Source organism: Telmatherina bonti (genome assembly GCF_933228915.1).
Source record: "Telmatherina bonti genome assembly, chromosome: 11".
NCBI lineage: Eukaryota > Metazoa > Chordata > Actinopteri > Atheriniformes > Telmatherinidae > Telmatherina > Telmatherina bonti.
In genome coordinates, this window is record NC_136629.1 from 31,511,770 (window position 1) to 31,535,146 (window position 23,377).

Sequence of the window (23,377 nt, forward strand, 5' to 3'; positions counted from 1 at the left end):
TGTTTTGAACACATTAATTCAAATTTGACTAATACTTAAATAAAATCAGGGGAGCTGATCAAGAGTTTGTCATACTGACATTAAATGTTTGAAGAGAACTTGTAGAGTACAAACAAGATTTATTCTTGTAACAAACAAACAAGGTTTTTTTAATCCCATGAAGAGCTATGGCAAAGCTTCCGTGCGATAACGGCTCCAATTGAAACATCGGACTTCAAAGTCGGTGTTCCAAACTCCTGGCAGGCTTTTCCACGGGGCAGCCGTGTCAGCCATCGACAGGGCTGCAGAAAAGAGGATTACCGTGGAATTAAAGGTCTGATTTCTGGACATGTTTACCCAAGCGTCATTTCTGAACACTGCCTCTGAAAGTTTCCGATATCAAAATTTAACCATTCTCTGGTTCTCACACCATCCTTTGCTCTCACTGCCTACTACCAACTTTCTGAGTTTTTTTTTTTTAATATCTGTCTCCGGCTCATCTTTTGCACAATACTGCACATCTGTTTAAAAAGAAAGAACAAAAACATTCAAACAGGAGAGAAATATCCCATGAAGAAGCTCCAACACCCCTTTTCATCCCCCTATTATTCATAGGGAAACGAAAGCAGCCTCCCTCTTGGTTTGGTGCAAAGCAGAAATGAGCATATCGTGATCAAAGGGCTCCCAAGTTTTTACTGAGCTGTCAAGCTGTGTTGCAATCTGAGTGGAAAAGCCAGAGAAATGGCTTCCACCAATCTGTGTTTACTCAAAATAAAGATGAGTTTGACGAAATAATCACTGTTATTCTTGTCACAATAACTAATTATATGCTTATAGATTTTTTTTTTTATAAGTTTGAAATCCAGCAGGCACTGAGCTGGTGATCCACCCACAAAACCATTTAGAGCAACAAAGAAAGTGAAAAGAAGTTATGTCTGAATCCCATGTGTTTTGCTGTAAGTATTTTTGTTATGAAAATAAAAAGGACAGCATAATATCTTACAGCACACTCATGAGACATTACATACATTGCATCTGCATGAATGTAAATTTGCTAATCAGTATTCCTCCTTGAAGCAATTAGTTGAAAAGACGACACTTCGGTAACAGATTACATGCACTTCTTTAAGTATAGCCGTAGGTATGTACGATGTTTAGACCCATTTTTCTGCTTTTTCATAGAAAGTAAACAAAAAAAGAAACAAAAACAAACAAAAACAAACGACTGCAACCAATTTTAGTTATGATTTAAATGTCATGTGAATCCAAAAACTGTTGTTCAGGGATCAATACAACATCTTACAAAACAACCAAAGCAGGGAAAATAACATATATATATTTAGATGGTAAAAAAAAAAAAAAAAAAAAAAAAAGAATGAAAGGATGAATTAGTTGTTTAAAATGCACAAAAACACTAAAGAAGATACGCGAATGGCTCTGGATCTGTGCTGCAACTGCCACTATCACAGGTACTGTACACCTCTATTAGTGACCCTCCTTTTTGCTTTCATTCTGAATTTAGGAACTCAAACTTATTAAGAAAAAAAGGGGGGGGGGGAAAGACAAAAAATGAAAAAAAAAAATCTCATACATGTACAAAACATTTTGGCACAAACAGCCATTGATGACAAAGGCTTGCAGATGTTGTAAAACTACTGGCCACCTTCAGACACCAAACGTTTGTGAACAACGACAGCTTAAACATTTCAGGAAACTTTCTGAAGTTATCCGCATGTATTTTTTTGCCACTAATCTATTGATATGTATTTCTGCAACAGCAGATTTAAGTTCTCAACAGGATTTGGATCAAGGCTCATTGCCGGTCAGTTTAAAGCCAGCGTTTCCTTTTTCAACCCCCCCCCCCCCCCCCCCCCCCTTTGCTGTTGGATGAGTGCTTTGAGTCATTTTTCCGGTGAGAGACCCAAGACCTTCATCTCATACAGGGCAAGGCGTTTCAAAATGCCCCAGTAATCTTCTGATTTCATCTTTCCTTGGGTACAGGTAATACCTCCAGCAGCAGACGCAGCGAAGCAGTCATGTGGTAGAACCGCCACCATGTTTAAGTCTGTTCTTCTCCTTCGGGGATTTATTTTATGGCCTGTTAACAAACTGATACACAGCTCCCCAAAAAGCTCCACTGTTATTTATTCTGTCCATACAACTTTATTTCAGATTATGGCTGATCTATGTAATGTCTTGGAAACGTTTGCTTCCCTTATCGGCGACTGTTTCAGCAGAGTTCCGGTTAGCCATGAAGCTCTGCGCTTACACATGACTCACAGAAGACTTTCACAAATATTTTAAGTCTTTTTATACTTCGACCACAAATATCTGGTTAATTCATGAAACATAGAAAATTATACACAAGTTTTGTTTTTTTTAAAAATCATTTTACATTGATGAAAAAGTTGCTATTAATTGTGCTTTTAATACACTTTAAAACTATTTTGTTTTACTCTACATGGCCTGTAAAATAGTCATTTTAACAGAATGTTCCAGGTGTGTAATAATAATTTGTTCTTTGGATTTGTAGGAAAACATTTCAAATTCAGAGGTATCAATAATAATACCCAGTGTTCTACAATAAAGTGTTTTTTTTTTTTTTTTCATATAATAGGATGTTAACACATTCCAAGTTAGCCTTTGTATGCAGGCATGTATGTGTTGAGATGTGAGGGGAAGGGAGAAACAGCACTTTGCAGACGACAAACATGACATGAAGAAAAACACATTATGTTTTCACACAATGGCAGAGATCAGGAACAATGCATGAACAAGGATCTAACACAATAATCCCACATCGATCGCACAGCCATAGTGTTGGTAAAGACAAGTCTAGACTGGCCATTTGCTTTGGTAAGGTTAGTAACGACACCAAGAGTCTGAGAAGACTTCAAATTGAACAAAAATCCATTAGGATTGTCAAAACGTAGACACATGCAATTTCATTCAATTCTCCTCTGCTTTTAACATACAGTTGCAAAATAATAAAAATATATAAAAAAAACAACAAAAATCTTCAACCTTAATGCCAGAATGTTAACCATTTTAGTTAAATCTTACTTTAGAAGAGTTTTGTGGAAGTTCTGCTTCCACAAATATCTCCAACATATCAACAGATCAGTAAGATGATGAAAGATTTCCCTGTAAACACACACTGATCAGCCACATGAGTCGTGAATTGTGCATCCTTCATATTGCTGGTACAGGATACATAATGATCCAGTGTGTGCTTAAAGTGCAGCCATGTTCACAACAAAATGAAAGTCAGGTTTTCCACTACAACACTTTGTAATGAGATAATCAATTTCATTCATTTGACCTCTCAGTGGTTCTAATGTTACGGCTGATTAGTTAGGGGATTACCATTCTCTTTGGCATAATTCCTTTGGGAACTATTAACAAGTAAATTCTGGAGCAATTCACACCGTAGTTGCAGAGATATGTCACAGAATGAGAGGGAGCGCTGACCTTCTGCTGACATGACTGTTATTCATTAAGTCATTAAAGATTAGTTCAGACAGTCCTTTTCTGTCTTATGAGGATTGTTTTCAGATCGATCTGAAAAAAACTCAACTGGGGAAAAAAAAGTCATGAAATACAATATTTGTAATAATGGAGCCAAACCAGACTATGAGGTGAGATTCTTACTGGATTTCCACTGGATGCAGTTCAGTTAAGACTGTTACTCTACATTTCTGCTGATAGGTGACGTCTGTAAAGCTCGAACTGCGTGGAAACCAGAGTGTGAGCTCTGGGCTGAAGATCAGACATGAGAAACAAATCTAATTGGCTAAATGTTACATATTTAGACACGACTTTTGAGCAGTCCAGCCCAACATTGTTAAATCATTTAAATCTAAAAGGTAAAAACTGGATAATCTGACAGTGGTGCTAATTTACAGCACGTCCCATCATGTAACATCTTCACTTCTATTTTATTTAGTTATTTTTATATAAGCCCAACTTGGAGATGCAGCTTCATTTTGTTGTACTTCTGTGCAGTGGAGGTTTCTATTCTACACTACTACGTCCAATGGTATGTGTGCGTACTCGTAATCGCTTTTCATAAATGTTCTGATACAGCAGAACTGATTCCAACGTGAAAAAACTCGGCTGTCAAACTAAATACAAAAAAGTTCAACCTTTCAGTTGCTGATTTGGATAAACGAGCGGTTGAAAATGGTGCTAGAGCCCTGCCAGCGGTTTACTCCTGTTTATAGCATATTTGCTTCTAAATAAAGGTGAAGCTGTCAGAATTGGTATGCGAGAAAGTAAATGTGTGTGTGTGTGCGTGCATGTGTGTGCATCTTTTATAAGCAGTAATTCAATCTCAAGTGGGTAAATGTAGAAAGTAACCAAAGTGCCTTATTCCAAACTGCTTACAGAACTATTAAAAACATTATAAATATTCTTTTATGGCACCTTTAGTAAGAGATAAATATACGATCAATACGCCTGCATGGCTTTTGATAATAAAAGGAACAGAGGTTTGTTTTTCAGTTTCAGGGATGAGTTTTGCTTCCTTGACAGAATTGGATCCCTTTTCTGTCCTTTTCAAATATAAAGCTTAAGTCTTAGACTGCCTTAAAGAAATGTCAGATATCTCCACTAAAATCAGCAAAACTACGGCTGTCTGAGGAAAGCTAAACAATGTCAGTAAAAACTAACTTCCTGCAGGAGAATACTGAACACAGGGGTTTAAAATACACCATAAAGAGCAAGAAAAGGGAACTAAGTTTCTTTAGGTCATCAATGGCCTGTTACAGGATTATCAAATAATTGTCTTCTCCGTCTGCCTGAAGGCATAAAAGGGAAAACTACTAAACGATGTTTCACACTCATAATCCAATGTCATCCTGCTTCTTGAGGAGAAAGAGTAGCATAAGAACAGAGTGATTTATGTTGCTACTGAAAGAATGGAGCCCTCTCCCCCCCAAAAGAAAATTAAATTATGTGTTGAAAATGCACAGTGACAAATGAAAACAGAAGAGGTGAAGCTTTAGAAATTGTTTACATAATGTGCTTTTTTGCAGCTGATGCATTGGTAGAGACTGAAATGAATAGGCTTCCCTGACACGCTTCATAACGTTGAACTATACTTTGCCCCCCCGAGGTCAAATACGCCAGTTGTTCAAACTGTAACATCTGACCTCATGCACTCCTAATGTCGAGCCTCTTCTTCATCACACCATTTAAAAGTAAAGGCTTAAAGTTATTTCAGAGATTAGAATTTATTTTGGAGGTAATTCTTTTATAAACATGTTTTGTTTTTTTTTTGTTTTTTTTTTTTACAATGAAACATTTTGACCACTTCCTCTCATTTTCTCAAACATCTGATGCAAACAAATCCACCACAAACATGCCAACTACAAATCAGCCCTTATAAAATCCAAAGTTATCGTGCAAAGTTCATGCCCACATCAGGAAAAGTGGTTGCTGTCTTTTTATTGTATGTTTTAACAATCTGTTCACTTTGCTGGAACATGAAGAGGAAAAAGGAAGAAAAATGACAGACCTACAAAAAAAAAAAAAAAAAAAAAAAAAAAAAAAAACCTGGAATAAGATCATTTTAATTTTCAGCAAGAGTCTTTTCAGGCATTTATGTAATTTATTCCATTAGGTGGAGATACAAAGACTGCCTTTGGTGCTCCAACTATAGATAAGCACAGTTCCTTTTCAGACTCAGTCAACAAATCTGATTCCAGCCAAGGAAAAGAGATACCTTCTGGCAGGTATGACAGTATTATATGGTTCAATATGTATTGTAACTGCAGGGGAATGGTAAATAACATTTCAATTCACCTTGGTGAGAAGCATGTCTGTATAGGTTTTTAAACACTGTATTTACATGCAGTATGTTGACTTTTGGTTGAGGATAATCAGATAATCCACCGCAGCACCAAGAAGATAAGAGATGGAAATTTAATTAATGTGCCTAATGTCATTACATGAATTAATGCAAATGTTTAAAAAAAAAAAAAGAAATCCTTCACTTTTAAAGAGGGATACTTACTTACAAATGTATCAATTTAATGTACTCAGGGGGGCTTTAGACTTGCATAAAATTGAATCCACAAGGCTTCCTGCTCTGGCTGATGGCTTGTTATATAAGTCCTCTTTTGACGTTGATTATGTTTCTAATAACTAACACTAAAGCAACAACCAAAGCTGAGTATTTCATGTCATGTTTAATTTTCTGTGAACCATAAGATTAATTTTCTAGTACATTGTTAGATATATACTGTTTATGCATTAAATGTTGTGGACATTAACCACTGCAGATGCCTCTAAAGTATGTTGAGATCATGAAAGAAACTTTACGGATTAATCGTACTTCATCCCTCAATGCAATACACGGTAAGCGGATTAAAAAGGACAGGAAACAATCTTATATCTGTGGATTAGTAACCTGACAGGACACATTGAAAAAACTGTTGTGGTCAAATTTACACGTGCGTATGAAGATGCAGTCAGAACCAAGGTGATATGAACAGAAATCTACATAGAAATTCAGATTTTAGCATTTTTAGGTCTTATAGCTCATGATGTTGCTTCAAGTAAAGACTGTCAGGTCATTAGGTGTCCCATCATCAAGCCTATGAAAGGTAAAGAAAGGATGTGTCTCTGGGGATGTAATAGTGCATGGGTGTCCAATGTCGGCTGTCCTGCAGGTTTTTTTTTTTATGTATCCCTGCTCCAACACACCTGGCTTCCGTTAAATGGATCAAACAGCCAATGAAATTCTGCACAATAATCGTTCATTTGACTCAGGTGTTTTCAAGGAGGGATACATGAAAAACCTGCAGGAGTGTGGCCCTCCAGGACCAGAGCTGGACACTCCTGTAATCATGCTTCCGTTTCCTGCAACCTGCAGGTGTACTTGAATCCATTTATGTCAACAAATGTTGACTGAAAAATGTGTACATTTTCATCATTGCTCCCATAGGTCATGATTACATGAACAAACTGAATTAACTTTGTACTGTGCATGACAATTAGGCTTTATAAATTAAGCTACAAGAACCAAGTCAATAAATAATTTGGTTGCAAAGTAATAAGACAGAGCAATTAAATGTGGCAAAGTAACAATGTTTGTGTTTCCATTCGATAAGCTTCATTTGTTATTTTAAGTATCTGAGAACACAGAAAATGACTTTTTCAGAGGTTTATCTTTTTTTGGAATACATTTTTACTAATTCAGGTCTCAGATGGATCTCACTTTTCCACTTTTTTTTTTTCCTCATCTGCATTTGCAAACAGCAACTAATTAGTCATTAAAGTCTTTTGTGTAAACTTCTTCACATTATTTTTAATCTGTACTCCACTTCAAATTCTACCAGTATAAAGCACTTTGTTTAACTGTATTGTTTTGTTGGGCTGCATGTGTTAAACAATGCAGAAGATAAAAGAACATCTGTTTTTTGTTTTTTTTAAACCTTTATAAAGGAAAAAAAAAAAGAACATTTACAACATCCAGACACACTCTTGGGTGCGTAAAACAGTGAAAAGCTGCAGCTGTTTCCCTCAACACACACATTTTAACAGCACAAAGAGGAAACAAGTGCAGAGTGATTTTTATCTGCAGACAGTGGTGTGGGTCACTGCAACTCTGCTACATGGCAGACACCACAGGGTATGCCCCATGTTCCATGATGACAATCCTTATTAGCTTCAGTACTCCTTAAATAAATGAATGCAGAGTTAAACTTTCCCAAAAAACAACAGATGTCAGTGTTGCCATCAGATCAGTGAAATAAATAATAGTTTGTTAGAACAGGGTTTACGCACACAGAAGCGACATGCTATGGATGCAGATGCTCTACAAACTCATGGAGCAGAGATGTGGGGCCCATATGCAGGATGACGCACGAGGCAGGTGGTATGCCGAGACTCTTAATTTAATAGACTGAAGGACACCAGTGGGGGGGCAAAAACAACAACCTGGCTAGTGATAACTGGGGCCTTGTCCACACGTAGCAGGTATCTCACAAAACGAAGACTTTCTTCACCAGTTCAGTCTGTCCACACAAAAACGCAGATTTAAACAATCAAAAACGATACTTTTAAAAAACCTCAGACCAAAGTGAACATCTGCGAATATTCCATTTGCATGTCTGCATGTTTGTTTTAGGCATTGAAACGTCATTATCTGCGTGGAAAAAATACCATGAAGTCACATGTGCGACCTTCGTTTTCAACTGCATGGACATCCTCACAACTGTGTTGGTGTTGTCCAACGTCCAGACGCTTTGTGTTTGTTTTTACACTGCCATCAGGATCGCTCCACATAGACGAGCAAAGGCAAAGGATGAGATTAAGGACATTTATTCTTTGCCACCTGACTATATTACGTTAGAGGAATGTTTACTGTCTTGTGGAAGTGATGTTGTGAGATGGTTCTGATTGGATAGGATTAGAGGCACGATTGCCAGCTACAGGGATACCGGCTACATGACACCAAGCAGTATTTATACACAGAAAACACAACAAGACACAGGTGAATTAAATGTACTAAATGAAACCGGGTGAACAAATAAACAGGAAAGGGAAGCTAAACAAAATACACAAGGGAGAGAAAATAAAATAAAAAATAAAACAGGTAACCAGAACTACAGACAACACAAAAACCCCATACCATGACGTAAGCCTAAATGTTAGTAAAAACCAAAAAGAGTAATGGTAATTCAATGCAAACTTTTGGAATCCTGCTTCACAAACAAAACACACCGCGATGGATTTTCTGGAGACCTGCTTGGACTGATTGCTGCCATCAGGTGGAGGTACACAGTGGCGCACATGACACCAATATACTCAGTATTGGTCACTAACAACATACAGGTGAAAAACAGGCTATGGGCCAACTGGGAGTGTCACTTATAATTTAAACACCAGCATTAAGTTAGCATGTTTATTCCTGAGAAACAGAAATAATTTATGTTTATCTGAACAACTTGTTTTTGGACAACAGTTTAAAAGCTTCTGTGCAACACCTTGGTCTTCACCAACTTAAAGCTGGGGTAGGTAATCTTGCTCAAAGACTTTTTGTTTTCTTCTTTTTACTCTGGGGGAAGGTTCCTTGTCCTGATAGTAGACTATACATTTTGTAATAAACAATAAGAAATATAGTTAGACCCCGCAACTTACCGAAAATCTGTAAAAACTGACCAATCCAAATGTTCAAGCCGAATTGAAGTTGTCATTCCTTATATTTCGTAAGCTTCTTCTCTCGGCTCCCCTCCTCCCCCTCCTACAGTACACACCTGATAGCCACACCCTGCATATAAACAGCGTGTTGGGATGAAAATACAAAGAAGTGAAGACGACACTCGGTAGGCAAACATGGTTAAGAAAAAACCGGAAGGATTTCCCCGACCCGGCTCGGTTTATTTGCCTTCTCCCGCTCAACAGTTGAGAAAGAGAAAATTGTTGGTGGAAAAAGCTGCAAATAAAAATGCCTCGGATCACACAAAAAGCACAACCAGAATATTGATTGGAGGGGGAGGAGCCAAGACAGGGTGCCACTTTCAAATCTTGTTAGCTCCCCAACATTACCTACCCTAGCTTTAACGCCTGATGAACTAGGTGAACCGGAAATTTAAATACTGACTAGAACAAAATAGCTTTTTCAGGTATAAAATGTTCTTTATCTGCTTGATTACTTAAAAAGTATCACAAATAAACAAATGGGAAAGAATGAATTCATTAGAAAACAAAAGTCTGTTAAAGGTCAGTGTCACCAAGATGCCACTGTAATCTTAGTGTCTGATGGCTTCACGTTCGCAACCAGGTGTCAAAAACAAAAAATTATCATGGTTTAGGTCAGGAGTCTTCCAATGTTTTTCAGCCCAAAGACACTGAAACAGACGGAGAAACGGGGCGTATATCTGAATGAAATGTGTATTGCTACTTTGTAAAACAATTAGCCCACTTTTTAAACCAGCCATCGCTCATCACTGCACAGCACAAACATGCAGTAGTTATTTAGTTCCATCTCTTTTTTTTTCAAAGTAAATCCAATGTTGAATGTGTACATTTTTACTAAAATATAACATTTTTCTTCTCAATTTATCTATTCACTACAACCATATTGGATTCATGTTCTTGTGTATTTAAATTTAAGTAAAAAAAAAAAAAAAGGCGGGGGGGGGATTATATAGAAAATGATTGAATCAACCAATGATTTAAACCTTGAACATTGGGTTAAAAACATTTCAAGCAGTGAAAAAAGCTGAAGAGAAATTTTTCATTCGACAGTCTTCTTTTTGAACCAAGTTTAACCTCAACAGACAAAAGAAACTTCCTGTATGATATCCTCTGTTTATTTTCAATTTGGAAGAAAGCTGACAGTTTTTATTACCAATTACAGTTTATAGCTTCTTATCCAGCACTGATTATCTGAAGTCCTAACTGGATAAATGTCAGAGAGAGGACATCTATGAAAACTACGTTAAAATAGCCGAAAATTAGCAAAAATGAACACAGATCAATCAATCAGCACATGGCAAAGGAGAAACTATTGGTTCAGACAGTTAATTAATCTAACAGTCCACTGTAGTCACAGAGATGCACCCAGAGCTCGTCGAGGAGACAGCTCGTCATTAGAAGTAAAAAAAAATGAATAGCTTAAAAAAAGGCAACGCTTGCTTGGCTGGACACTATAGTGTTGCAAAAATGTTTCCAGGCTTAAAAAATAAGATTTATTGTCTCTTCTCCATGACACTAGAAGATAGCAGTAAAAAGATTAGCCAGCAGAGGCCAAGACTTTTCTGAGGGATGGAATGCAGCAATATTTGCTTTCTTTATCTCTATGCTTTGCCAATAATTCCTTGCTCTGCATCTTGCTGTGCCTCCAGCAAAAAATGGGTCAAAAAAGGTCTGCTCCACAGTGATGTCATGATAGAAATAAAGAAACAGAAGTGGAGAACATCTGAGAATAGATTGAGTACTGTTGGAACACACCGTCGCAGGAGGAGGGTGCCACAAATGAGCCAATTAAACTCAGACATGTCTCTTCATACAGAAGCTGCTAATGGCGAGTGCAGCAATGAGATCTTTTTTTCCCTCCAATTTTCACTGAACTTTTGATTTATTTTTTAACACTTTGCAAGTAAAGTATGCATGTGTGTGTAGGAGAGAAGTTTTCTTTCATCTCAGCTCCCACTTTGTGTATTTCTCTGAACATATAAATTCTCTGTGTTACTACGACTTTCCTTTAGCAACCTGATCTCCTGGAGATGGTTCTGAAACATTTAAATAAAAGTCCTCTTGTACACAAATATGTTTATGTGACACATTTGGCGATCAAATGGCCACGTCTCTTGACTCACCGTAGTCGCTCTCGTAAAAGATGATGAACTTCTGCCAGTGTAATTCTGAGACGAGGGTGAGGAGGACGTCGCTGATTCGAACAGGTGGACGGGCAGCCAACGTGTAGCTCTCTCCGTCTGGGCTGGGGTTGAGCTGGCAGGCAGTGCGGGGTGCACCATCTCCATTTCTTTGGATGAAGAGGTGGGGGATGTGCATTGCATCTGTCAGAGACTGCAGGGCGCTTGCGGCTGCACAGCCCGTGGATGTAACCAGAGCGAGGATGCCCTGGTTCATCAACTCACAAGCTGCACAGAGAAGAGAGGGGGAGAAAAAAAAAGAGTGAAAATTAGAGAGAAAATGGAGTGAAAAAGCTCTGACAAGGGGTTGGAAGATAAGAAATTACATATGTATCAGCTTTAAAGGAGAAAAGAGCGAAGGGATTAGCCAGGACATGTTTGCACACTGCATGCTTTTCATGTGACAATATAGATTTCTTTTACAAAAACTTTTAGATTAATAATGTATCAAAATGAACATAATTCAAGTTTGCTCTTTGTGTCCTACTTAGGGACAAATCTGAGCCTCTGCAGGTGGGGAGCAGATCACAGAACGGATAGAGGGCTGAAAATCAAATCGTATTATAATATGCAGATGAGAAAATCCGTGGGGGGGAAGCAACCTCTAATCCTTGTACACATACAAAGGCAAGACAGCAGATAAAAGGGACATTTTTTTTGCCACTTAAAGTCAGAGAGGAATCTGAGAACAGCGAGTCTAACAAAAACAGGACAGACTGAGTTGGAGAAAACAAATTGTTTATAGTAAATACAGAATAATCTGGCAGGATGTGGAGCATAAGAGGAGCAACAGACCCCCAATGAGCCCCATCATGATGTTCACATGTATGAGGATGTAAAAAAAAAAAACTAAACAAGCAAGGATTAAGACATCAGACATGCTTGTAATGTCTGGTGGGTTCTTGCGATCCTCTTCAGTCATGTCAACATGTCTGGCAGGATTCAAAACACTAAATATATTTCAACAGTGAAAATGCCATCTTCAACATTGATCCGAAGTTTGCATGAAAGGCTGTTCTGCCTAAATTCTGGTCAATATTTAATAACTGCTGCAAGACACAGGGCTGCGCTGTCCTGCCTTACTGCTTATTTACTCATGTATTATCCAACAATAACCATAAAACTTATCCCGCACAACTAAAATTGAAACTTTTTTCCAATCAAATATCTAATTAACATTCTGGCTGAACCCACATATCAGGTGTCAAACAGATTTTATATCAGTGTCCACATACGGCGCAATCTCATTTCAAGTGGGCCGGACCAGTAAAAGAACAGTATAGTTACGTAAAAGTAACAAGTTCAAATTTGTCCCTTTGTTTTATGACAAATAAGTACATCATGAAGATGTTTTTTATTAAATGAGCTATTCATTTACAGAACAAATGACCAACGTCCTGAGTTTTCTTGAGAAAAATAAAATACTATTTTAACATTTGTCTTTTCCATTTATCATTTTATGTTTACGAAAATGTAAAAATCCCAATGGATCAATATAATCTAAATATTTAATCACTGTTAACCAGGAAGGGGGGAAAAAAAGTATTTAATGAGAATAACCTGTCAGGAAATTAAAATGTTTTTTAATTTAGACTCATGCAGATCTTGGAGGTCATTCTGACCACCAGACTGACCTTATCATACAAACTGAAAAGCTATTCAATGGATAATATCAGATAAAATACATCAATTATTGCCTCCTGTCCATAAACATTAAATTCGAACACAAAAGCTAAAATATTAAGCGGAAAAATTGTGACTTCGACTAAGTTGTGTTAGAAAAATGCAGTTAATCTCTTCACAGTTTCTCCGTTTGTAGCACCGTGTTGCTTGGTCTGAAGTCTGGAGCCTTCTGCTTTGGTTTTGGAGGGAGAAGATACCTCAAAAGTACCACTTTTAAACCTCAGGGTTTCCAAAGTTTGTAGGTCACAACAGTCAGAGCAGACGGAAGCAAAGCAAAGATGGAAGCCAAAAGAAAGCGATAATAACAGGACTGGATAAACCAGCAGAGTCGAGTTGTACTTTAACACGTGTCTTTTGCTTGACAATCAGGTGTATATCCCCCTCCTCCCCCTCCTTCCCCATCTAGCCTCTGAATACTATTTATTTTTGGTGCAGATGGTGGGCTACTTCTGCTGCACAAATATAACAGTCAATATTCAGTTTTAAAGTAAATTAGCAGTGCAATAGGGTGGCTTGTGCCTTGAAAAGTAATGCGAGGGGCTCCTGACCAAGCGGTGCAATAAGTTTGCAATGAGAATGTGTTGTTTAGACCCAAACTTCTCCTAGACTGTGAATGCATGAATGCAGCTTGTTTGCATATTCTCTAAAACTGTATAAAATGGAAAACACAAAAACAATTACCACAAAAGCAAAAGTGATAGAAATCCAGCTGAAAAACAGTTTATATGAAGAATACTCTATTTGCATTCAATTTAATGCTCTAGCTCTGCTATGAGCTCCATAATCACCTACTACAGGGATTGTCCAATTTTCCATTAGACACTGGACAGGCCATAGAAAACACTGCTTTTAAAATTCAAATCATTTCTCACATAGCAGGCTTCTTATAATTTATGCACAAATAGCATATTTTATAAATCATTGATAAAATGCATTTTAAATGTATTTCACATTATAGCCTAATTATAATGTCTCTCCCAGAGTCTGCTACATTTAGCAGAAAGCAATACTGCCACGGCTAGACTGCAGTTCCTGATGCAAACACAAAGAACTATAAGACATGGATCAGTCAAAAAACACATGTGAGCTTAAATGATAGTACATTTCCCATCATATGAGAAAATATCAGGAATACTGGGGGTTGTCTAAGAGGAAAGAGTGAAGAGTGAGAGAGAGCATTGTACTGTAGAGGGAAGGGTGCTCTGAATGGAGCAAGGATGGTTGTGTATGTGTGAGAGAATGTGTGTGAGAATGTATGGCAGAGGGGAAGGACTATTAATGTGACAAATGACGATTTCATCTGCTGACTGCAAGCACAAGACTACATTAAGGCACTGTAAATCATGAGGCCAGAGAGAAGAGGGAAACTAAATAACATACTGAAGAGGAACAGGTAAGTAAGAGGACATCCTGGGAAGATAAAGATGCACAGTAGGTGCTGCAGAGGAAGTAAAACAAAGAAAAAAAAAAAGCTTTTATGAGAATCGCAAAGGATATATATTTTATTTTTTTTGCTGAAAAGCTCAAGGAAGTGCCAGAGAGATGACGGCATGAAGCATTCTACAGTTTGTATTTGGGTGGAAGGGACAAAAACAGACATCTGTATGCCAACTTGTGCAGCACAGATGTGTGTGTGTGTGGGGGAGGGTACTATACATGGTTGGAAGCCATGTGATTGACAGCAACACAAATCTGAAGAATTCTCTTATTGTGTATGGAGATGTGTCAGCTGGCTACATTAAAACATGCATGGCGCTCTGCCTGAAAAGGAAAAAGAGTTCCTGAAGATTTGATGTTGGTTCTAATTCAACAAGTTTTCACACTATAAATGCAGCTTTCATACAATGCATTTCATGCTGCTGTTTTGGTCTGAAATGCAGCTCAAACATGGAGTCTGCCCCTTTTATAAGTGCTTTAATCAAATATGTATAAAGTTTAATAAAAGATTAGTTTTACAAAAGGGACTTGTCGGTTTAGGTTTTGTAAATCTGAGGAATTGTTGCTTGTCTGTGGTTCGGATAGTTGAAAACTGGAATTTTGCCATGTATTTATTGGAATCTATATATTTGCCTGATGGTGCCATATACTGAAAAGCACCATTTAATAAATTCCTGATCACCTGGAACAATAATAAACAGGCAAACCAGGAAACCTAAAAAAAAAAATAAAAAAAAATCTCTCAAAAATACCCCCAAAAATTTCCAAAAGCGGAACAAAAAAAAAAAAAGAACAACAACAGGCAGGCATCAAACCCCAAAGCGAATATAATTACAAAATTATAAGTACATTTTGCTTTGGTACTTTATTGACCCATACTGATTATACATGATCCCCAGTGAGTGATTAATGGCTTGAAGCTGCAGCTTCACTGAGAATGCAGACCTCATTGTGAAGAGGATACCGAGGACCAAGCGCCACAGACCTGAACTGAACCTCACTGTTTCACACTTCTCTGTGTGATGCTGTTTTTCAGGCACAAGGCTTCCAGAGGCTGAATTGGCAGAGAAAACCGCTTGGATCTCACCCCACTCATCTTTTTCTCACTGTATTGAGATGAGTGTACAAGTAATCTAAGAATTTAAAAAAACGACACCATCTGACGTGAACTGCATAATGCCCTAGTTTTCTGTGCAGAACAGTAGCACTACTTACACGCTTTCATGCATGTCACTCTGGCCAAAAAAAAAAAAACATTAAAAAAAAAAACATCTGAAAAGTCAAAGCATGATTGGCTAAAACAATGTAGTTCTGGAATATTGTTTACTGTGTCTATTAAAATGACTGCAGTACAATATCTGTCATTTACGTCATATTATTAACTGAATCCTTCACACGCACTAATAGACAACCTCACCCCCACACTTCTCCTAGAGAACTTCAGTCCATATGAACATCTCTCAACTACTGTTTCACAAACTGTAGCTAAAAGTGCTTCTGCAGTCATTTTGGCTTCATAATGGACACCCCAGGCCTATTATATCTCAGGCAGCCTACTGACAGGAGGGAGGAGTTCTCTACAGTCATTGGCAAAGATGATAATAGTGGAATAATGAGTCTTAAATGTTCCCCTGAAGTGGACAGAGGCCATCATTCATCCCCCTGCTCGCTATCTGACATCTAATGTCAGCATCTAGCAGCAGATTTATACATGCAAACTGAAGGCAAAGCTCCCTCTGCAAGAAATGCTTACCAAGTATCTTAAAATGCTGTATAATCATGCTTAAAATCATGTAATCATGCTGTAACTTGTTGCAGTTTAAATACTGTTCATAGATTAATACTTGGATTTAATATTTAAGGAGAGATTAATTTTTCAAAAAACCTATAAAGAAAGGAACAGCAGGCAAGAACTGCTTTCTTAGCAATGTTTTTTTTACTAATGTAGAAGAAAATGACTTCTTGCTTCTTCATTGTGTTTGAAGATCAATGGCTGATTGTAGGTACAGTAAGTGTATAATCTTTAAACATTTCTAATCAACACTGCATATCTTATCCTGAGAGTTATTATCACAAAAGAATCATCCATCTTTTCTCAACTTTCAGCAAAAGCAGTGAAGAGGCTGAGAGATCAGAAGCAGTGTGTGACTGAAAAAGGACATCTGGCATATGGATCCAGAATGATCAACAAAAGCAAATGGCATTTTTCAGCAAAAGTCCTCGCTTCATCAGATCAGTTCAGTTACACCCAGATGGTCGACGCACAGAGAAAATTATCACTGAGATACCAGGCTGAAAAAAGTCATTACTGCATTTTGCCACACAATCTGTTTTCCCATGAAAACTGGATGTCAGTGTCTTGCCCTCATTTTATGATTGTAATATAAGAAGGATGGAACAAACCACAAAACAACTGCTCTACTAAATATTGCATAAATTGCATTTTGTCCCAGTGATTTCATAGTCTAAATAAGGCGGTCTCATTTAGTTAGACTCTGAGGACATTCAAGGGATTCAAAGGAGTCCACACTCAGTTAAACCCTGAATGGTCGTCGACATCATCGTCCCAAGAGGCAACAAAGGTCCAATTCCAATCTAACTGAGACAGATTGTAATATGCCATTCAAAATCACTCCTTTATATTAATCAGCGACGGGTCTGAAAAGGTTTTGTCGGTATAATTCTTATTTTTAAAGAAATATATATTACTAATGTTATTTACATTTTTAAAGTTTGTTTGCTGGAACACTGAGTGGCTTCACGTGTGTTTGCATAGAAAATGAATATCTAATATATGTTAATGTCAACTTGATGATAAAACTGTGTGGAGTCCAGTTGTTGGTGCAAGAACGGAATAATAAAAATCCAGTTCCTAAATAAAGTGCACATTTGGAAAAGTAAAGGGTGCTAAAAAGACATAATGAGACTGTGGTTCATCTCTTGCTTTTTAACCAGGATGTTTTCATAATTTTCTGCTTTGATCTCACAGTTTGCATTTTTGCTTGTAATTTGATGAAGTATGACAAAGCTACTGGGTTAGATTCAAAGTTCATAGTTATAAAACAGGTTTGTCAAGATGTGTTGACTGTTTATAATACACTTTCAGAATATTCCAAAGAATTTAGTCCTCGATTCTGATCAAAGGAATTTTATATCTACTCAGAATCCCAATCAGATACATGTATTTCCCCACGTCATCACATTGTAGTTATTGGAACTCCCCCAAGGTGGTGGCCACAGCTCAGGAATAGGGCTGCAACTAATGACTATTTTAATTGTCGACTAGTCACTATTGAAGCGATTAGTTGACTAGTTGGATCTTTTTTTTTTTTTTTTTTTAAATTTAGTACGGGCTTGCTTTAATTATGTGTCAAATGATAAACAGAAGAGAGATGGGTACTTCAATAAAAATGTCTATTTTAATCAACTGCTGCTGAAAGGCAAGTTTACAAAAAGTAAACAAAAATGTCCTCTATTATAAAACCGCCTGACAGGAACAGTGCTCAGTCAGTATAGACATAAACCCATGAATAAATAAATAAATAAATCACTGTCTATTTCTAAGGACAGGAAAATGTTTTTTTTTTCGTAAATAAAAAATAAAAAACTTTTTTTTTTTTTTTAAAAATTCTAAACCAAGGACACATTAGCAGCAATAAAATAGGAACAAAACAAAGAGCATTTGAGTGACGTACAGTCAGTGGTCAACTGCATAGTTTTGCAAGAGAACTTTACAATTCCAAAAGTCTGAAATATAACTGTTTTAATGATATTTATAGCTGAAAATAAAGCATTGAGAGTTGTCCAAACAAACTGAATGAAATGAGCCGCCTCATATCGCAGATCAACATCTCCAAGTAAGACTGACTGTAAGGGCGGTCACCTGTTGCAGGGTCTGCTTCCTCTGCAGAAAGGGATCCATGGTGGCTCTCTTCTTCAGACTGCATGCATTTAATAGAAAATACTTTAGACAGGCAGTCAGTCAGACAATACATTTTATTTTTTTGTCTCAGTCTGCTAGTTAGCTTAGAAGGTAATCTTACCGAGACGAGTCAGACTCCGTTTCATTCAAATGCTTCCTCTTTAAATGCTTATGCGTCACCAACATGCAGCCATGATAAGCAAGGTCTACTTTGCAAACTTGGAGATCTTTTTGTTCCCTTGTCCAGGCGTAAATGTTCCCAAACCTGAGACATTTTGGTACCTGTTGTTACGGAACCCATCATTTCTGTGTACTTTACCACCAAGCAGAGACGCTATTGCGCATGCGTGCGACTCGGCAGAGATTATGATGAAGTGAGATGCTTAACTCCGATGAAAAAACACATCTGGCAACAATAGTCAATCGAATTGATTGTGGACTATTTTAATTGTCGATTTATGTTGACGAATCATTGCAGCCCTACTCAGGCAGCCCTGTTCCACGTATGTGGTCTTCCAATATTAAGGTATAAAATCTAACACCTCCAAATGACAAGACAAGCCCAGTCTATGGGCATGAGTTGGTTATTGAGAGCAGTTAATTCAACCAGCCTCTGTTATCGTTTTGTCTTATTGCTTTCAAAATGTGAGTAAAAATAATTGCACACTAAGATAAAAGTTGGTATGCAGAACATTGATAAAAGCATTGAAAGATCAATATATTCAGCTCAGAGAAGACTGGTTCCTACACCACGGTACTGACAGAGCAAGGAGAAGATTTTTAGCACTAGTGACAAGTGCCAAAGTGGCAGACGTGTCAAACCTGTGCATAAACCCAACCAAGCAGTTTTAGTGTCCAAACGTAAATAAACACAGTTGCCAAAACTCAAAAAAGCAACAGCACAATGCCCTGCTAAGCAATCAAAGCAGAGTTTGATCTCATGAAGTATCACCCAGATACTACTCCAATACCAACCCTCATTCAAATGAAGACTTTTGATTTGTTTTTGTGTTTTATAAGTGTAATGTGGAACTGGCATATGTTGGTAACATAGCCACGTTATGGCTATGCTACCAACTGTTAGCTGACTTTGCTGGTTTCATTTCCATCGAGCCCAGGGATCCTTAATCCTGGTCCTCGTGGGCCGGTGTCCTGCAGGTTTTCAAATGGGCCATGCTGAAAAACATCTGTCTCAGACTCAGACAAGCTCTGCACAATTCTTCTAATTACACATTGATTTGAATCAGGTGTGTTTCAGTTGGGACACATAGAAAACCTGCAGCGGCTCTCAAGGACCAGGATTAAGGATCACTGATTTAGCCAACAAACACTTAAACACATTATGTGCAAGCTCTTAATATAAAACCCATAGAAATTATCACTTCACATACTTCTAAATGATGATATGGATGTTCACTAAGGAATAGTTAAAAAGAAAAAAAAAACATTGCCAATGACCTTGGGCATTACCTTTGAGTTAGAAGCACTAATGGTGAAATTATCCTGGGAAGAAAAAAAAAAAACAATTAAAAAAATTCTTAGTTCAGGCGCTGAACCAGATCACAGTCATAATCAAATTACTTGTTCCTTTTTCCATTTCTTATATTTTCAGGAAATGTAATCAAAATCCAGCCACAACTTTTTTTTTAAATAATGTTAGAGACAGACTGACACCTCAGCTCTGCCAAATACATGACCTCTGCCTTGGCCAAGGAAAAAAACGGGCCACTCCGCTCTCCTTAAAGTAGCTTCCTACAACATTATAGCTTCTCATCACAAAGACGGGAGAAATGTGCGAGACTAGTATAATATGACAGCTCGACCAAAGATTACCCCCCCCCTCCTCTTTAGCAATGAATCATCTTCCCATCACTCCCTTTCCTTCACTCACTTAAGATCATCTTGCTCTCTCTTTTGAGAAGATAAACATCCACAGCTCTTTTCCAGAACCTGCTCTCCTGCTGTCAGCCTATGATAAGAGTTAAGGTACATATCTCTGTCAATACTGTTGATGTAAAAGCTGCCCATGCCATCTGAACTGTGATGGAGTATTTTACTGCACTAAATTACTCCCCCCCCGCCTGAATAGTAGCAACAGGCTTATTACAGTAGACACTGTTAAAATCAAGGAGAGGACACAATGAAAGTATCCTACACAATAAAGTTGAATGTTCAATTAACCGTCTTTTCCTCTATAGACATGCATTAATAATCAGACAGACATACAGATAAATAGATAGAATATGTGATTGATCATTCAATGTGGGAATATGATAAAAAAAAAACAACAGAATTTTATTGATTAATTTATTATCTTGTTAACTGTTACTGGTCGAGTACACAAAAAACAGAAAGGCCAATGAATTATTTGGTGCAGGGGTCTCTAACTCTGGTCCAATTCTGGTTCTCATGAGCTCCCATTCTGCAGGTTTCAGTGTTCCCCCGCTTCGACACACCTAACCCAAATCAATAGCTTATTGACAGGCAGGAACAGAAGATGCTGGAGAACCTTTTCATTTCAATCAAGTGTGTTGTAGCAGGGAAGCACTAAAATCTGCAGGGTGGTAGCCCTGCAGGACCGGAGTTGGAGATCCCTGATGTAGTGCCTGTTGCAGCATAGAGCTGATCAGTCTTACCTGGAAACATGTATGTAGTAGGTAAAACTGTCAACATCTGAATGAAATCATTTCTCTCCATGGTTAGAATGTTTTGGAAAATTATTAAATATCCCTAGCATGTTGTTTACAACATCCTGAGTCATAAACAGGTAAATGTGTTCAATGCCAAACAGTAGTACAGGGGTGGCCAACTCCATTCGACAGCCACAGTCCTGCAAGTTGTGTGAGTTTCCCTGTTGCAACACATCTGACACAAGTCAGCAGGTAGTTAGCAGACTTGTGCAGCGTTTCATGTCAAGCTCTGCATGAGTCTGCTCTGGTTTGCGTCAGGTGTGTTGCAGCAGGGATACTCTTAATACCTGAAAGACTGCGGCTCTGGAGGACCGGAGTTTGACACCACTGTACTCGTAGAAAAGAGAAAAAGATGCAGCAAATGTACTGATTGGTCAAGAAACCATGGCCTCTTTCTTCAGAGTTTGAGAACTAACAACTCCCTCATCTCCTCCTACTATTAGCAGTTTTGGCCAAATAAACATTGTCGAACATCTTTGGCCTCATGTAGCGAAATGTTGAAGATAGATGTTGTGATGTTGCAACACACAAGTTGCATGAATTTTATATCAAAAGCCACCAGCATTTCACAGGTTCTTATCTTTCACTACGAAACTGTGATGTTTTGTGCCACCTGTAAAACCAGATCTTATATAATAGTGATAAATATATTTCATTTAGCTCGGACCCTAAATAATAATAAATAGATTTTTGCAACAACTTATCTAAAAACACAATTTTTAATGTATAATAGTTCTGTTATTTCAATACTCACTGACTTGAGGGCAGTGCCACAAAACATTATCATTTCCTTCATCTTCTTAAACTTCACATAGGCAAACTGGAGTCTTGACCCACCAGACCAGTTTGAAACTGGGTGTTTAAAGACGTGAAAATGGTTTAACACATTGTAAATATTTCTAATTAATTAATATGACCTGCATCCTTCACAAATCTTCACACCTCTATCCTGCAACTGTGAAGTTTAATGAGACGTTTATGATACAAGCGGCTTTGTGCATTGCAAAGTAATAAAAATGAGGGCGTAATGTGTTTACCAGCTGCACTAAAAAGAAAAAAACAACACATATAGATGTCACAGAAAATCAAACCGGTTTGTTCTGAAGTGCTTTCTTTTCTTCTCATCTGTGTCTGTACGTTTCACACAGTTAAAAGGTGGTTCTTATCATTTCTGACATCTGAGCTTACATTATAAGATAACTGCTGCGCTCTGAAATTTACGCTCAAGGATATTTTTCAGCAGCTGCTGTGGGAGTGATGTGAAAGAAAAACGGCGTGTGTTGCACGTCTCTGCAGCTCAGGAGGAAAGCTTCACCTGATCCAACCCATTTCGTAGGGAACATGCTTAAAGAAAACAGATGAAAAATCTAATCTAAAAGAAGGCAGAACTGTTACACAAGAAGGACCCAATGCACACTTTTCAGAGTGCTGAGTCACACGGGATCACAACCCTAAAATGCGACAACAAGCCACTACTTTCAGCTGTTGAACAATGTCCCCCCATGCCCTGAGCTTTTAATGTACGTCACAGAGCAAACATATGAGGAGAGTCTCCGCCTGTAACAGATTATTAATTTACTTCTTACATTATCTTTGTTTGTTGGAACAATAAAACGAATACTCTGCATCTATGTTATAATTAAGCTACTTAAATGGCTCCCCACTGTTGCTTTCCAAGTTATATCTCTCCCTTTTCCTGAGAGCATATGAATCTCTGTCATTTGTTCCCTTGTATGCTCAGCACTACCGCCGTTCCTTCCAGGGCTAATATGGTCAGTCTAATGTGCATAACTAAGTTTGCTGAGGCACTGATGCATGTGTGTTTGTGTATATTCATATTTTTCCCCCCTTTTGCTTGTTTATGGCTGATTAGCCATTTTCCATTTAACAGGCTGTCATGCCTGTTGGAACAAGGTGCTCCACTGGCGGCATAATACTGAATGACGAACCTCGTTTTGATATGGTAAACATGTGTTTGGGTTTTGTAATGACTAACTTGGATGGAAATATTAAGTGTGACTGCTTTGCATTGTCATGATGATAATGACTCATTGACCACCAGGACAGAGATGGAATATATGGACCTAAAAAAACTTCTCACACACACACACTCCCTGTGATATGTCATTAGTAATATCTTTCTCTCCATCTGTAGTTTTTAGGCGTCTTTCTCTTTCCCCCCCGTCTTTACATCTCACTCCTGTCATTCCTCTTCATCCGGTCCAAATGTGTCTGCTCTCACTTGTCCCATCCCATGCGTGTTCCTTATCACAACCTGC

At 37.8% G+C, this 23,377-nt stretch overlaps 1 protein-coding gene across 1 annotated transcript in view; it reads right to left on the minus strand.

The window, feature by feature from the left end:
* grid1a (glutamate receptor, ionotropic, delta 1a) overlaps window positions 1-23,377 on the minus strand; it is a gene marked incomplete at both ends in the record, with an annotated part of 277,575 nt that overhangs the window by 92,875 nt on the left and 161,323 nt on the right. The window contains one exon of the mRNA XM_079248482.1: window positions 11,310-11,594. Coding sequence (XP_079104608.1) covers window positions 11,310-11,594 — 285 coding nt within the window. The remainder of the gene's footprint in view (window positions 1-11,309; window positions 11,595-23,377) is intronic.